Source organism: Rhodamnia argentea, chromosome 5 (assembly GCF_020921035.1).
Source record: "Rhodamnia argentea isolate NSW1041297 chromosome 5, ASM2092103v1, whole genome shotgun sequence".
Taxonomy (NCBI): Eukaryota; Viridiplantae; Streptophyta; class Magnoliopsida; order Myrtales; family Myrtaceae; genus Rhodamnia; species Rhodamnia argentea.
In genome coordinates, this window is record NC_063154.1 from 27,318,415 (window position 1) to 27,340,658 (window position 22,244).

At 39.1% G+C, this 22,244-nt stretch overlaps 1 protein-coding gene across 1 annotated transcript; it reads left to right on the top strand.

Annotated features, from left to right (window-relative positions):
- The first annotated feature begins 19,070 nt into the window (after window positions 1-19,070).
- On the top strand, window positions 19,071-21,167 carry LOC115730550 (putative receptor-like protein kinase At3g47110). Its single transcript, XM_030661172.2, has 2 exons — window positions 19,071-20,538; window positions 20,701-21,167. Exons 1-2 carry the CDS (start codon window positions 19,071-19,073, stop codon window positions 21,096-21,098), a joined length of 1,866 nt encoding a protein of 621 aa, XP_030517032.2. The 3' UTR covers window positions 21,099-21,167.
- The last annotated feature ends 1,077 nt before the right edge of the window (window positions 21,168-22,244 follow it).

The following is a 22,244-nucleotide window of genomic DNA, read 5'->3' on the forward strand; positions in this document are numbered from 1 at the left end:
AGGTACACTATCAACTTACGAAATTACGGCACATGCGAAACGTGCAACTCTCCCAAACAATCAAGATTAGCGGGATAAAATAGTAGGAAGATCACGACAATCATTTCACAAAATATGATTTCATTAATAAAGCAATAGCAGATGAATTTTAATCCTACGGAGCTACAGTAAACAAATACAACCCCGTGCTTCGGGCGGCTCACTTGGGATCTCAAAAAGACACATTGTTGGGTAAGGTTAAACCCTCATCTACTCTCAAAAGATCCTATAACGACCCTCGCCTTAACATCCACGGGCTCCATCACTGCTTGAAAATGGTTAACAACGACGAGGTGAGAAATGAATCTCAGTGAGTCAACGCATAAGCTCGGCTAGGGCTCTGATTCGCTCGGACGTCCTAACAAACAATCACGTCAACAAAGAATAGATATTTCAACCACATGTAAGCTTACCCTCTAGGCCATACATAATGCGATGCAGATCCGACTCAACAGTCAAATCAACCAAACCAATTCAATCAATTGGCAAAACATCACAACACTTGCATGCACAGGACACCACATGTAATCCATTTATTATCAGTAACGACCCGTAAGTCCAGCACATTAGTCAATTGGTGCTCTCCCGATAGTACCAAGCATCGTTCCTTGTTTTCAAGGTTGTTAGAGCAAGCAAAGGTTGGACATATGGAGCAAATCTATGTTCCTACGACTGTTTCAAAGTGAGCCGTCCTGGTTATGCCCTAACAGAACAAAAAGGACCGTTGACTTGACCTGGCTTGAACTCCACCCATTAAAATCTGCCAACCGCAATTTGTTATTTGATTATCAGACTTTTTTTTAAAAATGCACTTGTCTAAATTGTGAAATAGACCTACTTTTTTTGGGGGGGGTCGAAAGAAATAAACCTACTTATCTGACAAAAAAAGAAAATAGACCTACTTATTTCTTTGCATTATTTTGAATTGACTGTGATTTTATCTTGTGAATCAGACACTTGTCCAACTTCGAGCAAAACAATAGAATAAGGCCAGGAGAATATGTGAAGAGAATATTCTAAAGCAGCACTTAATTCACGACTGAACTTTCATACAAATCAGTATTCCAAATTTTTTTTAAAAAAATCGCACTAGAAGTTTATTTAAACGAAATAGTGGCATTACCTCAAAGGCTTAACTTACAATATTTTTACTAGTAGGTGAAATGCGATGCCTGCAAACTCTATTATATACTCGTAGCCAAAGATTTCAAAACTCTATGGAATCAAGAATACTTTCGTATTCACATTTACATCATTTGGCTACTGCTTCGCACAAACACCTAGAAAGACTCAAGCTGAGAACAATCTGTTGCAAACCTCATGGACCTTCCCTATGGAGATCGGGTTTTGTCCAGGTTATTCTCGTGCCTAACCACTATCATTCTTCTGTTATGTAGTGTCCTAGCTTCAGCAGAAACTGGCAAGGACGAGACTGATCGGCTCGCTTTGCTGGAATTCAAGGCTCAATTAGCCGATCCTGGCGGTGTCTTGAGCTCGTGGAATGTTACTAGCCACTTCTGCAAGTGGTACGGTGTCACATGCGGTCATAGACACCGAAGAGTCACCGTATTGAACTTCCAGTCCAAGCAACTCTCTAGAGTCTTGACACCCCACATTGGTAACCTGAGCTTTTTGATGGAAGTTTATCTGCAGAACAATAGTTTCTATTCCGAAATTCCCCCGCATTTTGGCCGCTTATTTCGGTTGCAGAAGTTGTTCCTTAATAACAACTCGTTCAATGGACAAATCACTTCGAATCTCTCCCATTGCTCTAATTTGCTTGTTCTTAACATAGGCTTCAACATGCTGGAAGGAAAATTGCCTACACAACTCAGCTCCTTGTCCAAGCTCCAACGACTCATACTTGGTGTCAACAGCTTGACGGGAAACATTCCGCCGTCCTTTGGAAACTTATCCTCTCTTCAAGCCTTCATACCAGCAGAAAATAACCTCGGCGGTACAATCCCAGAGACTTTCGGCTGGTTGAGAAATCCAAACATCCTTGCTCTTGGTGGGAATAAATTTGTCGGTACGATTCCTATCTCCATTTTCAATATATCCACTTTGACGATCCTTGATGTGTCTGAAAACCAATTAGAAGGGAGTTTACCCAACGACTTAAGCTTCACTCTTCCGAATCTCAACAAAATTGGTTTGAGTGACAACCACCTCATTGGAGCCATTCCTCAGTCAATACCCAACGTCACAAATCTCGGTGTAATCGCAATCGGGTTGAACAACTTTAACGGAAAATTTCCTTCGTTTCCAAAGATGAGAGAACTCAATTGGCTTAACATCAGCGGTAACAACCTAGGATGTTGGTGATGTTCTGATTTGGACTTTCTCTGCTCTTTAACCAATTCCACAAACTTGAAAATGTTGGGAATAGCTGACAACGCTTTTGGAGGACCGATACCCGATTGTGTTGGTAACCTCTCTATCACCCTTTCCGTTATTGGGTTAGGTGATAATCATATTTCTGGAACCTTACCTTATGGAATCGGAAAACTCATCAATTTGGAGTTCCCGGGCATGGGGGGCAACAACATCTCGGGAAACATTCCTTTTGAGATTGGAAATCTAAGCAAAATGAAGTTTATGGATCTCGGCCTAAATAATTTTTTGGGGCAAATACCAGAATCTATCGGGAATTTAAGGATGTTAATCGAATTGTACTTGGATGGCAATAATCTTGGGGGCTCGATACCATCGTTTCTAGGAAATTGCCGGAATCTACTTCTCTTAGACCTTTCGACCAACGACCTTAGCGGTAACATACCCTTAGAAATTGTGGGCCTCTTATCATTGTCGATTTATCTCAACTTGTCTCAAAATAGTCTTATAGGATCCCTTCCAGGAGAAGTCGGAAACTTGAAAAATGTCGGCATATTAAGCCTTGACCGAAACAAATTATCTCAACAGATTCCAAGCAGTATTGGCAATTGAATATCCATTGAATTCTTATACATACAAGATAATTTCTTCGAAGGGCCCCTACCATCAACTTTGAGTTCCATGAGAGGCCTTCAGGTTTTGAATGCTTCCAACAACCGATTGTCTGGCCAAATCCTGAAATATTTAGGGTCCATGAATCTGATGAATTTGTGCCTATCTTACAATGATTTCGAGGGTGCATTGCCTACAAGAGGAGTTTTCAGAAATGCCACCTCTACTTCAGTTGTTGGAAACAAGAAGCTTTGTAGGGATCTACCAGATTTTCAACTACCGAGATGTGACTATAAAGAGTCAAAATGAAGGAGCATAAATGGAACATCAAAAGTTCTAATTTCCATAGTCTCTATTTTTGTAGGAGTGGCCTGCATGCTCTCTTTGTTATACTTCTTCCGACATGGACACAATAAGAAAACATCAGCTTTAAGCTCTTCTGAAGACGGGCTTTTGCATGTTTCTTATCATAGTGTACTCAAAGCGACAGCTGGATTCTCGTCCACCAATCTACTCAGCATGGGCAGCTTTGGGTCTATGTATAGAGGGTTTCTTGATCAGACTCAGTCAATCGTTGCCATTAATATTCTCGACCTTACACGTCAAGGAGCTTCCAAAAGCTTCATAGCCGAGTGTGGGGCGTTGAGAAGAATCCGACACCGTAATCTCGTGAAGGTACTCACGGTATGTTCTGGGTTTGATTTTAATGGAAATGATTTCAAGGCACTTGTCTATGAGTTCATGTCGAATGGGAGCCTGGATGAATGGTTGCACCCAAGTGCATCACAATGTATAGCAAGAAGCAAGTTGAGTCTACTTGAGAAAGTGAATATTGCAATTGATGTTGCTTGTGCACTAGATTATCTCCATCATCACTGTGAAACGCTGATAGTTCATTGTGATCTAAAGCCAAGCAATGTCCTTCTAGACGATGAAAAGACTGGACATGTAGGTGATTTCAGGCTTGCTAGGTTCTTCCCAGAAGCAACACATAAGTTACTAGCCGATCAATCAAGCTCTGTCGGAGTAAAAGGATCTTTTGGCTATTTAGCTCCAGGTAATGATGCGGAAGTTGAGTCTTTCAGTTTATATTCTATATTGAGCACGTAATTGGACAAAAAGGTATAGACATGAAACATCACCTATATTTCAATCTCAATTATTCACCTTGCATCAATATGCGCTGTTTATTGTTGTAGAATATGGCGGGGGAAGTGCAATATCCACAAAAGGAGATGTGTACAGCTTCGGAGTCCCCATTTTGGAGATGTTCACAGGCAAGAGGCCGACCGATGACATGTTTGAGAAAGGGCTGAACCTACATTGCTTCGCAAAAGCAGCTTTGGAAGACCAAGTGGAGAAGGCAATCGATCTGGTTCTACTTCAGGAAATTGAGGTGCTGGTCAAGAGACAAACAGTCACTCTGGAGGGGAATAACAAATGCTTGTGTAGTATTCAGGAGTGTTTGGTTTTGATCATTGAAATAGGCGTCACTTCCTCTTTCGAGTCTCCGAGGTCACGAATGGACATCAGCGATGCATCGAATAAACTCCAAGGAATCAGGAAGAAACTTCTTGAGTTCATTGTCATTGCCTAGTTTATGTAAAATGTAAACTTCATATGGAGTCGTGTGGTCTTCGTGGCCATTGCTTTGTCTGGAATTGGATATGGAATTTTACCATTCACAGACGATTTGACTCTGGCAACAGCAAAACCATAAGTAAAGGCGACTCGTAACTTAGCAGTCCAAGACAGATCAAAATTGGTTATGTTGTCTCAAGCAAAAGATTACTGTCCTTCAGCTGGATGAAAAACAAAGTAACCAGATTGAATATCTGCATGAAACCTCTTTTATCATGTATTCATACAAATATGGTGGACGCTCTTTCTTGTAAGCGATCTTTGATGTGGTACCCTTTTATTGACTATCTACATTTGAAAGATGAAAAAAACTTACCAGGATTGACGATTCAAATCCAAAAAGCTCGAGCTAATCAAAACTAGCATGGGGCTTTGGGAAAGTAGGCTGCCAATATGGAAAGATTGGCAGCCTACAAAGGCATGGGAATTGAATGAAACATTGCAACTACATGGAAAGATCAGAATCTGTCTCACCGTTAGGGAGAGGCGGTTAAAGTAAATTTCCTTGAAGTTGATTTACCAATTCTTGCTGATGATTGATCAGGTGTCCAGGCATTTTACTCGCGGGGTAATGGCTCTCTCTGCTGCTACATTTGCATTCTGGAACGTGTTTGGTTCGCGAATTCTACCTGCTGCTCGTAATCAAGGAAGTCCTGTATCTTTGGCACTGCAGCTTTCATGCAGTGTTCTGGTATGTCAGAACTTCCTCTGATGTTGTGTTTTCACCTCATGTGCTCACGTGATGCTGCGATGCTTTTGTTAATTCCGTTATATGGTCACCGATAATTTAGTGAACCCTCATTGCATTTCTGAATCTTGATGTCACGAGCATCCATTTCTAGTCCGGGCTATTACTCATCCAGCTTTCTTCTTTTGTCTTTTGAGATTGGTAAATTGAAATTAATTACAGTGAGATCATCACTTTGTACTTTTGGTTTGACATTCTAGTACCTTTTTATTACTTTTGATAATAGTTTAATGTATTTTAGTAGCTACATAATGTGCAATTGGTGTTGGTATTATATGTATTATCTTTTAATCCTTAGGACAGACCATGAGCTTCTGATATACGACAGGCTTGAACTCCGCCGGGGTAAGTTTTGTCCCTCGGGTTGGACCCTAGCCTAGCCACAATGAAGGACTAGGGGATGGGGTGTGCAATGTAGTCAACGACCCTGAGTAAATTTTTTGTTAAGTTGAATCCCTATGAAATGAATCCTAGAAGAAATTACTTTTCCGGAATACAGGAGAAAAAAGTTTGGGATAAATGTATCACAATGTGCATAGTTAAGGATTTTTGGTTACTTTTTTCCTATTTAAAATGGTCAATGTTATCCGTCGATCATGTCATATAGGACAGCATGTGCGCCATTTCCTACCCAAATTATGACTTTTAGTAGCAATCGCGCCATTGTCCCTCCAATGGATTGTCAAGAAATCATCGATCAAGACGGTGAACATGTCTTGTTATTAAAGGATTCACCCAACTGGCTCGAGCATATAAGTTGTTAGGTAAGGTTAGATAAGGATCGGTGATGTGTGTCCAATGATTAGTTAATTTTGGTATTGCTACTTTACATAATCCGGGACCTTTTTCAATTCATTGTTTTCACGGAAATGAAGGGCAAACGAAGGTTGGACATATGGAACAAATCCACGTGCCTAACACTTTCAAATGGGAGTCATGCATTTTTAGAACATGGAGAAGGAGGACCGTTGCATTGACTTGGCTGGAACTGCCGCACTTCTTCAATTAAATATCATGTGCTTACCGCGACTTGTTTACCTTTATAACAGCTATATACTATTCATTTTGTCCCACCGCCGGCAGCCGATCACTCGCCAACGGCCCATGAAAGTCGCAAGCTACAGGCAATGATTGTGATGCCTTTGTGCATATTTGGGCGAGGCTCCCAGATCGTCCTCACCCAAATCAGGTGACGGTGTCGCAGCCCTTGCCACACCCTTGTAGGCCATCACCGAGGTCCTGACGAACTGCAAAGTGAAGAAGATGAACCGTAGAAGGAAATAATAGTACAAAAAAGAAAGAAAGAAAAGAAAAGAAACTAGATTTAGAAAGCTTACAAAAAAATTGTAGAACGACGACATTTTATTTAAAATAGTCAATGTTATCCGTCGGACATTCCAAATAGGACGACTTGTGCGCGATTTCCTGCCTAAATTATGATTGTTAGTAGCAATAGTACAGTTGTCCCTCTAATGGATTGTCAAGAGATCACCCATCAAGACGGTCAACATGTCTTGTTATTATAGTATAATATTCACCCATCGGGCTCGGACATAAAATTTGTTAGGTTACGTTAGATAAGGACAAGTGATGTGTGTCAAATGATAAGTTAATTTTGTTATTACTATTTTACATAACCCGGGACCTTTTTTAATTAATTGATTTCAGAACAAGAAGAACAAGGACTGTTGACTTGACTTGGCTTGAACTGCTGCACTTCTTCAATTAAATATCATATGCTGACCGCAACTTGTTTACTATTATAGCATCTGTATACTATTCAATTTTTGCCCTCCGCCGGCTGTCGATTACTCGCCTATTCCCGTGAAAGTCGCCAGCTACAGGCAACGAAAGTGATGCCTTCACGCAAATTTGGGCGAGGGTTCTAGATCACCCTCCCTCAACACAAGTAATGGTGTTACAGCCCTTACCATGCTCTTGTAGGCCATTGCCGAGGTCCTAACGAACCGCAAAGGGAGAAAATGAACTGTAGAATCGTCATTGTTATCCGTTGCCGTACTAGCATGGGAAGGCCTAGGTGATTTCCTACCTAGATTATAGTTTTTAGTAGCAATCGCGCTGTTGTCCCTCCAATGGATTGTCAAGAGACCACCCATCTAGACGGTCAACATGTCTTGTTATCGTAGTGTAATATTCACCCATCGAGCTCGGACATATAACTTGTTGGGTTAGGTTAGATAAGGATAGGTGTTGTGTGTTTAATAATTAGTTAAACTTTACATAAACCGGGACCTTTTTCAATTTGTTGTTTTCAGGGAAATGAAGGGCAAACGAAGGTTGGACATATCGAACAAATCCATCTTCCTAACACTGTTGACTTGACTTGGCTTGAACTCCTGCACTTCTTCAATTAAATATCATATGCCGACCACAACTTGTTTACTTTTATAATAGCTATGTACTATTCAAAGAAGAAATCTAGTGACCAACTTGGTTTTCGAGCAGGTGGACGTTGTGGTGTAGCAACGTGAGCCCGATGGAGGTTGATGGAGATTCAAGTTAAGATATCTTAGTACGTAAGCATACTTGAATTAAGGGGGAGAAAACCTAATATTAGAGCTCACACGTGAGGGGAAGATTGATAGGATATACGTGTGAGTTCTGTTAGAGAACTCTTACATTAGAGAATTGATGTGGTATGAGACAGTTAATATGTCTAAGTTGACCCGTTTCTCATTGGCTTAAGCTCTTAAATAAAGGTGGGTCCAACTAGATTTATTGACGGGCTTGGATTTGGGCTCCTTCTTGGCCTTCTCTTTAGGTAAAGGTATCGGACTTAAATTGAGCTTCTGTAACTTTTCTAATCAAGTCCCTTCTGTTGTTTGGCTAGAACTAAGACCTGGGGGGGGGTGAATAGATTTTTGTGATCAAACTTGATAAAATAATGCAAAATAAACCAAGTCCCTTTTGTTGTTTGGCTAGAACTAACACCTAGAGGGGGTGAATAGATTTTTGTGATCAAACTTGATAAAATATTGCAAAATAAAATGAGCCGTGTAGTGCCTCTACTAAACAGTTAATAGAGGCAAGTAAAGAGTAGAAGACGAGGTACAAGAGATTATAGTAGTTCGGGAGGGGGTGAATAGGTTTTTGTGATCAAACTTGCTAAAATAAAGCAAAATAAAATGAGCTGTGCAAAGTTTCTACTAAACAGTTAATAGAGGCAAGTAAAGAGTGGAAGATGATGTACAAGACATTATAGTGGTTCGGTTTTCTTATTAAATAAAGGGATATGCACCAGATACAACATAACCCACTAATTAATCTATTTCGTCCAAATAAAGGAAAGTATTTATGGATAATTGCCAATCAAGAATTTTCATATGGAAAGCAATGAGAATATCTTTGTGACTGTCGATCAATTAATTTAACTTAGAGACGCAATTCTAACTAGATAATTGAACGTTTGTGAGGGAAATATAACCTGTTAAACAATTAAGACTAAAATAGAACAAACAATGAGGATTAAAAAAGATCAAAATATATCTCTCTATATGAATCTCATATGAACCTGTCTCTACCACGAATCCCGCCTACATCTATCAAAATAAAAGCGTTATGCACATTACATACAAAAGATGCAAAGATATATTTGTAGTAAATCCTCAAACTATAAATCAAAGTCTTTTTAACAAATTATGTGAGTTTTGTTTCTTTCAAAATCAAATATAATTTCCCAAAAACTTCAACTCCAAATCTTATTCCTGGACTTTCGCATTTCTTTTTCTATTTTATTTGGATGACCTATGTGTTCTTTCGATTCTCAATTCTTTTCCCAAAGCGTAGTATGCAAATTAAATTTTAGCATATATTTCATTAGTATTTCTCCCCTTACTAATTCTACGATCTACAAATGATTAATACAAACTTATCTAATAAGTCACAGGAATCTAATCCAACATAAATTAGAAATTTAATCATAGCCACATGTTAGGGAAGTGTGTTCCTTTTTGTTAGCGTCAAATTCAATCTCAATAATCTGTCGAAACTTTGCCCTCACCCAAATTAGGTGATGGTGTCGCTGCCCTTGCCACACCCTTGTAGGCCATCCCCGAGGCCTCGATGATCTGCTGAGGGAAGATGATGAACATTAGAAGGAAATAATACGAGAAAAAAGAAAGACAAAAAAAGTAAAATTTTAGAAAATTTAAAAAAAATGCAAAAAGATCGTTAACGTCAGCCCCCTGCCGGGTCACATAGAATGGCCAATACCGATTGGACTACCACATTAGCAATTGCCTGCCTAAATCAATTTTCTCTTTTTGTAGAAATCATGGCGTCGTCCCTTCAATAATTTATCGAGATATCACTTGTCAAGATGATTGACACATCCCCTTATCAAAGGATAATCTTCATCCATCGGGCTCGGACATTTAACTTGTGAGGTCACAAACAGACACATGGCGTGTCTAATTATTAGTTTTATTTTTATGAGATAGTGGTTAGTTAATTTTGGCCTTATTACTTTGCATAATCGGGGGACCTTTTTTAATTCCTGGTTTTCAGGGAAATGAAGGCCAAACGAAGGTTGAAAATATGGAACAAATCCCCGTTCCTAAGACTGTTCCAATGGGAGTCGGCTTGGTCATGCATTGTCAAGACAAGAAGAGGGACCGTTGACTTGACTTGGCTTGAACTTTCCAGACTTGTTCAATCATATATCATGTGCCGACCGCAGCTTCTTTACTTTACTAATAGCTACATACTTTTCATTTTCCCCTAGGCCGGCCGTCAATTACTCGGCAATGGCCCATAAAGGTCGCCAGCTACAGGCAATTGTCCCAGATCGTCCGAGCCCAAATCAGGTGATGGTTTCGCAATCCTTGTCAGCCCTCGTAGGTCATAGCCGAGGCCCGGGCGAATGGCGGAGGGAAGAAGATGAACGATAGAAGAAAATGACAAAAAAGAAAGAAAAGAAAAGTAAAGAAACACTCAAAATTTAAAAAAAAAAAATCTACAAATCGACATCATTTCATTTAAGATTGTTCGTGTCATCTGCCAGCCTTGCCATATAAGACATTTGGCACCAATTGAACTTCCACGTCCGTGACTTTCTACACAAGTTACTTTTTTAGTAGCAATCATGACGCTGTCCCTTCAATGATTAATGCAAAGCATAGGTTCGTCGAGAGATTACTCGTCAAGATGGCCGACACGTCCCGTTATCAATCGATAAACTTCACCTGTGGGGCTCGAACATGTAACTTGTTATTCCTCTGCTATCACTTTCCATAATTTGGGACCTTTTTAATTAAGAGCTAACAAAGGTTGGACATATGGAACAAATCCACGTTCCTAAGACTGTTCCAATGGGAGCCGGCACTGTCAGGACAAGAAGAAGAAGGACCGTTGACTTGGCTTGAACTCCCCCATTTCTTCAATTAAACTAATAGCTATATTAAATTGTTAATACTTATAATATAGTAGCTAAACTTTGTCGTTATTAACTAGGTTAAAAGCCGGCCTAAATTCTTGTACTAAATTTTTGCTCCCATTTCAGTATAAGCACTATTTCAACCGAATAAAACAATACAGTAAGGCCAAGAAATAGGTCAAGAGTATATTCTAAGGAAGCAGTTAATTTACGACTAAACTTACGTACAAATAATTATTCCATACAAAAACAAACAAAAATCGCATTAGAAGTATGTTCAAAAGAAACGGTAGCATCACTTGAAAGGCTTCATTTTCAATATTTGCAGCTAGTGGAAGGCGATGCCTGCAAACATTTTAATACAATCGTAGTCAAAGATTCAAAACTTCATGAAACCAAGAATATTCTGATATTCAACATTTATATAATTCGGATACTGCTTCGCACAAACACACAGAGAGACTCGAGTTGAGAAACACTTCGTTACAAGTCCTCATGGACCTTCCCTATGGAGATTGGGTTTTATCCGGGTCACTATCATGCCTAGGTACCATCATTCTTTTATTGTGGAGTGTCTTAGCTTCAGCAGAAACTGGCTGGGACGAGACCGATCGGCTCGCCTTGCTGGAATTTAAGGCTCAAATAGTAGATCCCGGTGGTGTTTTGAGCTCATGGAATGATACTAGCCACTTCTGCGAGTGGTATGGCATGACATGCGGTCGTAGACACCGAAGAATCACCATACCGGACCTCAACTCCAAGAACCTCTCTGGACTCGTGGCACCCCATATTGGTAACCCGAGCTTTCTAAGGGAAGTCTATTTGCATAACAATAGCTTTTGTTCTGAAATTCCCCCCCCCATTTAGGCCGCTTGTTTCGGTTGCAGAAGTTGTTCCTTGACAACAACTCGTTCAGTGGGCAAATCCCTTCAAATCTCTCCCATTGCTCTAATTTGCTCGTTCTCAACTTAGGCTTCAACATGCTTGAAGGAAATTTTCCTACAGAACTCGGCTTCTTGTCCAAGCTCCAACAACTTATACTTCAAGCCAATTTCTTGATGGGAAACATTCCGCCATCCTTTGGAAACTTATTCTCTCTTCAAGTACTCGCAACATATTCAAATAACCTCGATGGCATGATCCCAGAGACTCTTACCCTGCTTTTTAAATGGATCAGAGTTGATACTCCTTCCTCATTGGCTGAACTCACCAAGTTTTGGATTGGTGCTCTTATCTACAAGGATCGGTTTTGTGTCATCAATTAAAAAATGAAGACTCCTTTTATAGAATAGTCATCAGAACAGATCTAGAGATGGAAAAAGCTTGCGAAATTGTATTTCCCATTGTGATCTATTGTGGGTTCCCAGAATTTTGTAATTTGATCAGTAAGGTCTAGCTGAGTGATTTTGGGCAATAACTGCTCTAGCATTTGGTTAGTTTGTATGCTTAGGATCGATTAGCTCTAGAAACATAAGCTTTCTCATTTTTTGGAACATGAGATGCTTCTTTGCTACAATTTCTTGACATTTCATATGTTATCGTTACTATCCTCGACATGATAATGCCATAACGAAGTAAGGATATTCATATCATATAAGTGTAGAGGCAAAAATCACCTTGATTTTGCTTTTCATATGAATATCTTCCTCACATTTCAAAATCTACATTGTGCATCTCCTCAACCTAAATTGACCAATTTGCCCTTATGCACGCCTAAGATCTCCAACCAAAATGTTGAATCCAACGTTGAGGGGGTAATTCAAGAAATATGTGCGGGTGGGTAATGCAACTTGAAATCTATTTAAAAAAAAAGGGTTAATACCATGAAAAACTCTAAACTGGTACACATGTGACAAATTTACCCTAAATTATTTTTTTGACCACGAAAAACCCCAAACTGGTACACCTATGACAAATTTACTCCAAATTATTTTTTTGACCACCAAAAATCCTAAACTGGTATATCTGTGACAAATTTACCTTAAACTAATTCTTTTGAACACGAAATGCCCCAAACTGGTACACTTGTGATAAATTTACCCCCCGTTAAATTGATTTAATATCACGAAAAATCCCAAATTGATAAACCTGTGACAAACAGAGGGTGAAAACCCCATACTGGTATACCCGTCAACTGTCACATGTCACCAAATCAACAATTTGACAGTTAAATTTTAAAAAAAATCACGGAGGGTAAATTTGTCACATGTGTACCAGTTTATGGTAAATTTGTCACGAGTATACCAGTTTGGGATTTTTTGTGATAAAAAAAATGGTTTGGAGTAAATTTGTCATAAGTGTACCAATTTCGGGTTTTCCGTGGTATTAACCAAAAAAAAAAAAAAGCGAGAATGGCAATTGTAGGCTTTGAAATGTGAGAATGTGATGTTTGATATGCGGAGCAAAGTTGAGGACGATATGTGTAAATTTCCCTGTAAAACAAAATAACCCCGAGAATAATATTTTTAACGCAGGTGGTTGTTGACAAGTTTTCTGGTTGCTGTCGTGGATTTGGATTTGGAGATTTTGATGATAAGCAATTCAATGGAAGGGGCTATAGAGGCTAAGAATGGGATGAACTTGGATGGGAGAAACATCATTGTGGAAACGAAAGGTTGGAAGGGTGAAACACGTTGCTACTACTTTTCCCATTTTCCCATGTCAAAAGCAAACCAAAGGTTGGACAGATGAAACACGTTTTCTTTGACTTTTCCCATGTAAATTTGTCAATGGAAGAGTAAGGGGAAGAAGGATCGTTGACTTGACTTGACTTGACTTGACTTTAACTATGGCACTTTTCCAATTTAATATCATCTGCCAGCTGCTACTTATTTACTTTTTGACAAGCTATACACCTTTTGGATTAAATACGTACCCAGTTTTTTAACATTCCAATAAATTTTTAAATAACCCTGTGACTAGACATGGCCAAAATGAACCGGGGCTCGGAACCGGCCCGTTGACCGGGCCTACGGTTCCATAAATGTCCGAACCGGCCCAAAACCGCCGGTTCTAACCCGATTTTTTTTAAAAAAAGGAGGAGGCCCGGGAAAAAGAGCCGTTAAGCCTAAGAACCGGCGATTCCGAACCGGAACCGGAACCGGCCCTTCAAGGGCCGGTTCCTGTTCCACCTTTTTAAGGAACCGGCCACGTCTACCCGTGACTACATTAAAATGTCGAAATTCATAATATAAATAGCACCGAGCTTGTCATTATTAATTAGTAATTCATAATGTATATTACAATTTAAAAATGAAATTAAAGTTGATTGTCAATTGTGAAATAGACCTACTTGCAAGTTACATGTACGGTTAACAATAAGCTGCTTCCGAGCACCGGAAAGTCAAGATTTTATATGTTCGCGGAAAAGAATGAAGTCGTTGCCCCTACCAAACGGCCCGGAAATTCAGGGATTGGAAAGACGCCATTGACAATGAACAAAAGTAGAACCCCAATGGTGTTTCACCTTTCATTGACTGACTTGATCATCAATTATTAACTTGCTTGTCACGGCCTTATAATTTTCTCAACTTGAGATGACCATGAAAGATCTGTCATGATATTCTCCCATATGTTGTCCGCTATTATATAATCGCAAATTGTAATACTGAAAGACACTCGAGCTGAATGCGTTTTGCTATTGTCAGCACTCAAAATAATTCGCTGCCGAAACATATGATGCACATGTGAGAGATTGATACACGCATGGATCATGTGAGGAACCAACACACGCGCAAAGCATGTGAGGAGTCGACACACGATCGGGATACGTGAAGAGTCGACACACGTGACAAATTGACTATTAATGTAAAATGGAATTTGCATATTAATGCAATAAGTTAAATGCCGGTCCAACATGGATCTTAAAAAGTACTATTTTTTTTATATGAGCTCTTCTTCACCATATTAGAGATTTTGTTCTCGTTTATCTGTAAGCACTTCTTCAAATTTCACGCATAGCCTCTTTAAAAAATTTCAACGGAAAACTGTAACAATTGTTTCAACACCGTGTGGAGAAATGAACCATACTGTCCTAACATTGTAAATAATAGAAAATATTTACAATTGGAAGCAAAGTTGATTATGGGACCTTTCTTAAGAAATGCACTTGCTTAAATTGGGAAATAGACCGACTTTTACTTTAGGAAGAAAAAAAATGAAGAAGCTGCGGTCCTCAATAAGTTATGTAATTTGACTAAGATATGTTAGTAATACATTATATATCTTCATTATCTTTATCGTAACTAAAAAATCATGTCTCATTCCAACTACGTAATGGAAAAGACACATGCTCCGATCGCACCGCACTTTCGACAAGTGAAGTTCCGCGTACTCGTTTTAGAAAATCTTGGGAAACTTACACAAGTGGTCCCTATATTATTATCCACCTTTCTTTTTATCCTCAAGAAGTTATGTAATTTCCCGAAAAAGAGTTCATGGATCTGGAAACTGTCCCCGTACATACGTTACTTCTCTTTGACAAGCAAGGTGGCACGTAGCGAATGGGACAAGAACGTCCATGGAAAATGATAGTCTTGCCTGTGTCATGTATAGACAGAAACTACCAGTTGAATTTAAGGGCTTGGTTGGAAGACGGGGAAAATTGTCAAAAAAGTCTTAAATCTGTCGTACTTTTATCAATTCACTCATATTCTTCAGAAATCGCTGACGTGGATGCTGCTCGTCCTACGTGACACTGTTGGCGTTGACGTGGATAATTTTTAATAAATTCTAAATATCTTTATTTGAAAAAAAATCTATATTTTTTTCCCGTTTTTTCCTTTGCTAGCTTCAAGGCCGGCGACCCCAGCCGGATTGGGGCAGGCAGGGGTTGCCGGCCTCTTGGTGTGATATCATTAAGGGCATATTTGGTTCACTGAAAACTTTATGAAAAGGAAAATGATTTGTAGGATTTTATTTTCTAGGAAAACGGTTTGCTTTCCTTTGCTTGATAATATGTGATCGAAAATGTTTTTTGGTGTTCAATTCTCATTTAAAAAATAATTTTAATCTCATAACTTTATCTTAGGCCAAAAAATAAATTTGAAATTCCTAATTTTTTTTTTTATTTTTTCTTCTACTTCACTAGTCACCAGGCCACACCGAGGCTTGGCCTCATTCATTACGGGTGAAGCAAAGCCTCGCTGGGCAACCTCAAGATAGAGAGTCACCGGGATCCGGTGAAGTAGGCTCGAGCCTCGCCCGGCTGATCCAGTTGTTCACTAGCTTTCGCCAAGGCCCATGCCTATGGCTCATTGGCTGTCGGCAATGCCCGTGCCTATGGCTCACCTATCGTCGCCAAGGCCGGGTGACTAGTGAGGGAAAGAAAAAATAGAAAAAAGAAAAGATAATATAAGAAATATTAAAATATACTAAAATGTCAAAATAAATATTAAATAAAAATATTGAAACATTCAAGTGAAGGAATTTCAAAAAGTGTTTTCAACTCTTCAGATTAAGGAAATTGCTTCCTTGATCTTATGCATGAATACTCTCGTTGACACGAAAGTATTTACAGTTGATTTGTCATTTTCGACAAACAAAATGAGTGAAATCAAAAAATACAAGTCAAGATTTCCTGCACGGAAAAGACTAAAGTAGTTGCCCCTACTAAAGGTGCATGTGGTAACATTTCTGTTCTCGAAAACAACTTCTGTATAGAAATAGATTTTTCTATTTTTATTCCTTGGGTGAGTTTCCGAGCAGAAGAACATGTTTGGTAAGCGCAACAATTTATATTCCCAAATTATAAAAAAGAATAGAAATGTGTTTGGTACGACCCTAAAAATATCTATTTCTAATTTTTTTCATTTAATAATATAAATGACAATGAAGATTTAACGGTTCATGTTTGGATAAAACTACACTTTTGTGAGGATTTAACTGATTAAAATATTCTAAGATGGTCTCGGAAAATCCAACGTATTAGTTAGTATGGGTGTCAAAAATACTCTAACCAGCCCCACCAAAAAGTTTTAGGGTTTTTCAGTTTGGGTCGGGTTAGGCCGGGTTATGAGTAACTGATTTAGGGTAGTTTGATGGTTTGGGTCGGGTTTAGGTTTCTTTTTCTATTTTCTTCCCTTCTTACATGCATTCCCAAGAATTCTAGAAAAGCACTATAATTAACCAAAAATATTATATTTAAAGACTCAATCCAAAAAATTGATAATATAAACGAAAAGTAGGACTTAATAAAACTTACGTGTTAACATAATTCGTGTATGTAGATGCAAAGAATTCGAATATGTATTTAAATATTGTTATGTTGTTCTCAATTCTTTCTTGTTGCGTACAAATTTTTCGGTGCGTCTTCTGTAAAATGTATCAGAGGGTGTTGAAAGAAAAATCTTAACATAGAAATTAAAAAGAAATCAAGTTGATTATTTTAAATTTATCTTGACATTATTTTGATCGCAAGTACATTAAGGAAGCCAAAAGTATACATGCTCTTCTGCAAAAAAATAAATAAAAAATTAAACACAACCTGAATCAGCTCGACCCGAACCGACTATCTAGGTATTTACAGGTTGGGTTACACTAAGCTTTATTATTCTAAAATGACCTTGATTCTCTTTTTATTCCCAGGAACAAAAAAAATATATTAATTTTTTACTTCTCATTTCTGTTCCAAATCTTTTTCTTAGATAGTGATATATTATGGGAAATAGAAAAATTAATTAACGTACATAATGAGACTCTTTCTGTTCCTGAAATAAAAGAACAGAAAAACAGAAGGACAAAAATGTTACCAAACATGCCCTAAACGGCCAGGCAATTTAGGAATTTAAAGATCGATTATACGATAAAGGACACATTCGATAAAGAAGAAAACTAGGGCCCAATGGTGTTTCAATATTCATTGACTGACTTGATCATCCATAGTTACCTTGCTTGTCACGGCCTTCTAATTTTCTCAACTTGAGAGGACCATGAAAGATCTGTCACCACTATTCTTGCATTTGATGACATCACCGTAGCTTAGTATGGAAGATGATGTTGCCCGCTGTTATATATTCGCAAATTGTTTCGAAACAAGGTCGCAAGGAACCCAAAAAAGACTCTAGCTGAGAGCGCTTTGCTGCAAATCTTCATGGCCCTTTTCTATAGAGACCTGGTTTTATCCAGGTCATTCTTTTTCTTTACTACCATCATTCTTCTGTTAGGGAGTGTCCTATCATTAGTAGAACCTAGCGGGAACGAGACCGATCGGCTTGCTTTGCTGGAATTCAAGTCCCGAATAGTTCATCCTAGCATAGTTTCGGGCTCGTGGAATGATTTTAGCCACTTCTGCAAGTGGTACAGTGTCACATGCGGTCATAGACACCGAAGAGTCAACATACTAGATCTCCACTCCGAGAACCTGGCCGGGGTCGTGCCGCCCGACATTGGTAACCTGAGCTTTCTGAGGGAAGTATATCTGCAGAACAACAGTTTCCACTCCGAAATACCCCCACAATTTGGCCGCTTGTTTCGGTTGCAGAAGTTGTTCCTTAACAACAACTCGTTTAGCGGACAAATCCCTTCGAATCTGTCCCGGTGCTCTAATTTGCTCATTCTTAATTTAGGCTACAACACACTCCAAGGAAATTTGCCTACAGAACTCAGCTCCTTATCCAAGCTCCGAAAGCTTGGACTTCAGGACAACAACTTGATAGGAAATATTCCGCCATCGTTTGGAAATTTATCCTCTCTTCAAGTCATCGCAGCAGCAGAAAACAACCTTGGTGGGATGATCCCAAAGACTCTTGGCCAGCTAAGAAATCTAAGCGCCCTCGCTCTCAGCTCGAATAAATTTGTCGGTACGATTCCTATCTCAATCTTCAATATATCCACTATGAAAATCCTTTTTGCAGACGAAAATCAATTAGAGGGGGGCTTACCTAGTGACTTAGGCTTCACTCTTCCAAATCTTGAGACGATCGGTTTGAGTAAAAACTACCTCACCGGACCCATTCCAGAGTCAATTTCCAACTCCTCTAATCTCCGTCATGTCCAAATTGTGTTTAACAACTTTACTGGGAAAGTTCCTTCTTTCTCGAAGATGAGAGGACTGTACTGGCTTGAAATTAGCCGAAACAATTTAGGAGGTGAGCAACCTGCTAATCTTGACTTCCTCTGCTCTTTAACCAATTCCACAAACTTGGATATATTGAGTATAGTGGGCAATGCTTTCGAAGGACTCATCCCCGACAGTATCAGTAATCTCCCTATCACCCTTTCGTGGTTCACGTTATCGGAAAATCATATTTCTGGAACCTTACCTTCTGGAATTGGAAATCTCATCAATTTGGAGATATTGGAATGAGGGTCAATAACATCTCAGGAAACATTCCTCTAGAGATTGGAAATATGAACAAAATGAAGCTTTTGTATCTAAGTGAAAATAACTTCTTGGGGAAGATACTAGAATCTATTGGGAATTTAAGGTTGTTAACTGAATTGGACTTGGCTAGCAATAATCTCCAAGGCTCGATACCACCGTCTCTAGGAAACTGCCAGAATCTACTTCTCTTGAACCTATCAACCAACAACCTCAGCGGTAATATTCCCCCAGAAATTGCAGGCCTCTCATCTTTGTCGATTTACCTCGACTTGTCTCATAATCTTACCGGCTCCCTTCAAAAAGAAGTTGGAAAATTGCAAAATCTCGGGGAACTACGTCTTGACAAGAATATATTATCTCAACATATTCCAAGCAGTATTGGTAGTTGTATAAGCATGGAACGCCTATATATGCAGGATAACTTTTTAGAAGGGCCTCTACCATCGACTATGAGATCCATGAGAGGCCTTCGGGTTTTGAATTTTTTGAACAACCGATTGTCCGGCCAAATACCAGACTTTTTAGGGTCGCTAAATTTGACGAATTTGAGCCTTTCTTACAACGATTTCGAGGGCGCATTACCAACAAGAGGAGTTTTTGTAAGCTCCATTTCAACATCAATTGTTGGAAACAAGAAGCTCTGCGGGGGTCTACCAGATTTTCAACTACCGAAATGCGATTACGAAGAGTCAAAACGGAGGAGAACAAGCGAAACTGCAAAAGTTCTTATATCTATAGTCTCTGCTATTATAGGAGTGGCCTCCATGCTCTCTTTGTTATACTTCTTTTGGTACAAACACAATAATAAAGCATCAACTTCAAGAGCTTCTCAAGATGGACTTTTGCATGTTTCTTATCATAGTCTATTGAAAGCAACAGGTGGATTCTCCTCCACCAATCCGCTTGGCATGGGCAGTTTTGGGTCAGTGTACAAAGGGCTTCTCGATCAAACTCAGTCGATCGTGGCCATCAAGATTCTCGACCTTACACGTCATGGTGCTTCCAAGAGCTTCATAGCCGAGTGCGAGGCCCCGAGAAGAATCAGACACCGTAATCTCGTAAAGGTACTCACAGCATGTTCTGGGTTTGATTTCAATGGAAATGATTTCAAGGCATTAGTCTATGAATTCATGTCAAACAGTAGTTTGGATGAATGGCTACACCCAAATGCATCGCAATATATGGCGAGAAGCAAGTTGAGTCTACTTGAAAGAGTGAATATTGCCATCGATGTTGCTTGTGCACTGGATTATCTCCATCATCAATGTGAAATGTCGATAGTCCATTGCGATCTGAAGCCAAGCAATGTCGTTCTTGATGATGAGAAGAACGGACATGTAGGTGATTTCGGTCTTGCCAGGTTCCTGCCAGAAGCAGCACATAAGTTATTGATCGATCAATCAAGCTCTATTGGAGTAAAAGGATCTTTCGGCTATGTAGCTCCAGGTAATGATGCACAAATTGGGTCTTTCAGTTAGTTCCTTACACTGAACATGTAATTTGAAGATCGATCCTTGGACAAAAAGGCATAAACATGAAACATCACCAAGACTATATTTCAATCTCAATTATTAACTATCAATCACTATGCTCCGTTGATTGTTGTAGAGTACGGCTCAGGTAGTGCGGTAGCCATAGAAGGAGATGTATACAGCTTCAGAGTCCTCGTTTTGGAGATGTTCACAGGCAAGAGACCGACTAATGACATGTTTGAAAATGGACTGAACCTTCATCACTTTGCAAAGGCAGCTCTGGCAGGCCAAGTGCAAAAGGTAATCGACCCCCTTTTGCTTCAGGAAAACCAAGAGTGGGAGAAGAGTCAAACCGTTGCTCCGGATGGCAAGAACACAAGCTGGTTTAGTATCCTGGAGTGTTTGGTTTCAATCATCGACATAGGAGTCACTTGCTCTTCTGAGTCTCCAAGGGAACGAATTGACATTAGTGATGCGTTGACTAAACTTAAAGGAATCAGGAAGAAACTTCTTGAGTTCATTATCATTGCCTAGTTGATGTCAGATGTGAACTTGATATGCAGTGATGTGGTCTTCATGGTCATTGCTTTGTCTGGAATAGGATGTGGAACTCGGCCATTCACAGACAATTTGGATCTGGCGACAGCAAAACCACAAGTGATGGAGACTAGTGGCTTAGCATTCCAAGGAAGATCAAAATAGTTTATGTTGTCTTAAGCAAAAGATATCACCGTCTTTCAGCTGTGTGAAAAATAAATGTACTTTGTTTCGCTTTATACCAAGAGATAGAATTTTAAACTGTTTTGAGAGTTGCACCGAGAAAATGTAGTAAAACGAAAAATCACAAGCATGGATCCTAATACAAGTACCTTTAGATATCTGGTAATATGGACTTTCGTCTTTCTCTCTTGCAAACTTGGCCTGTTTGTTTTGGCTTTTAAAACAATATGAAAATATTACTGAATGACTTTCCCCAAAAAGTTAAATAATGTCTAGATTTATAAATGCTTATGAAAAAAGGAGTATGTGATGACATGGATCCATATTTGTTCATCTTATATCTATAGGTGAAGCCGGAACCGAGAGAATGTGAGTTTCTTTCATCTCTACATGGCAAACTTTACCTCTATGATTGCCACGAGACAAGTCGTATGGCTTATGTGGGTGAACAGTCATCTGCTGGCTTACGCATTTTGTCCGGTCGTAGATGTTAAGAGAAATAAGGTGTTGAGTGATCTCTTATGTGGTGGAAAGAATTGCGGGAGAACTGGCTTCCATCATATTTTTCTGTGGTGACATTTGAACCCAGCGTGTTTCTTCTTTTTTCTGCTCGAACATTAAACAACATCAAGTTTCCGCCGCCAGTGTCGATCCCACTGTTAGAAATATGCCCTAAAACAACTATGTGATAGTTACGTATTTGGGTATTTCAATTGAACTTTCAAATTATTAATGGCAAGACGTATTTATTCATTTGTCCAAATATTTATATATGAATAAATTCCATAAGATCAGTTGTGACCGGACTTATTCTTAAGACGTTGAGAATATGTATGTGACAGGTTCACGGTTAGACTGAATCTTTAAAGCTGTTCCCGATCGATGGATTATTGAAGGGATATCAATTATCCTGTTGAGATCGGTATGTTCTTAACTTCATAATTAAGTATTAGATACTTA

Coding starts and splice junctions, on each gene's coding strand:
- LOC115730550 (XM_030661172.2), top strand. CDS start 19,071: ATGAGGGTCAATAACATCTCAGGAAACATTCCTCTAGAGATTGGAAAT. Junction 20,539..20,700: donor TTTCGGCTATGTAGCTCCAG/GTAATGATGCAC, acceptor TGATTGTTGTAG/AGTACGGCTCAGGTAGTGCG.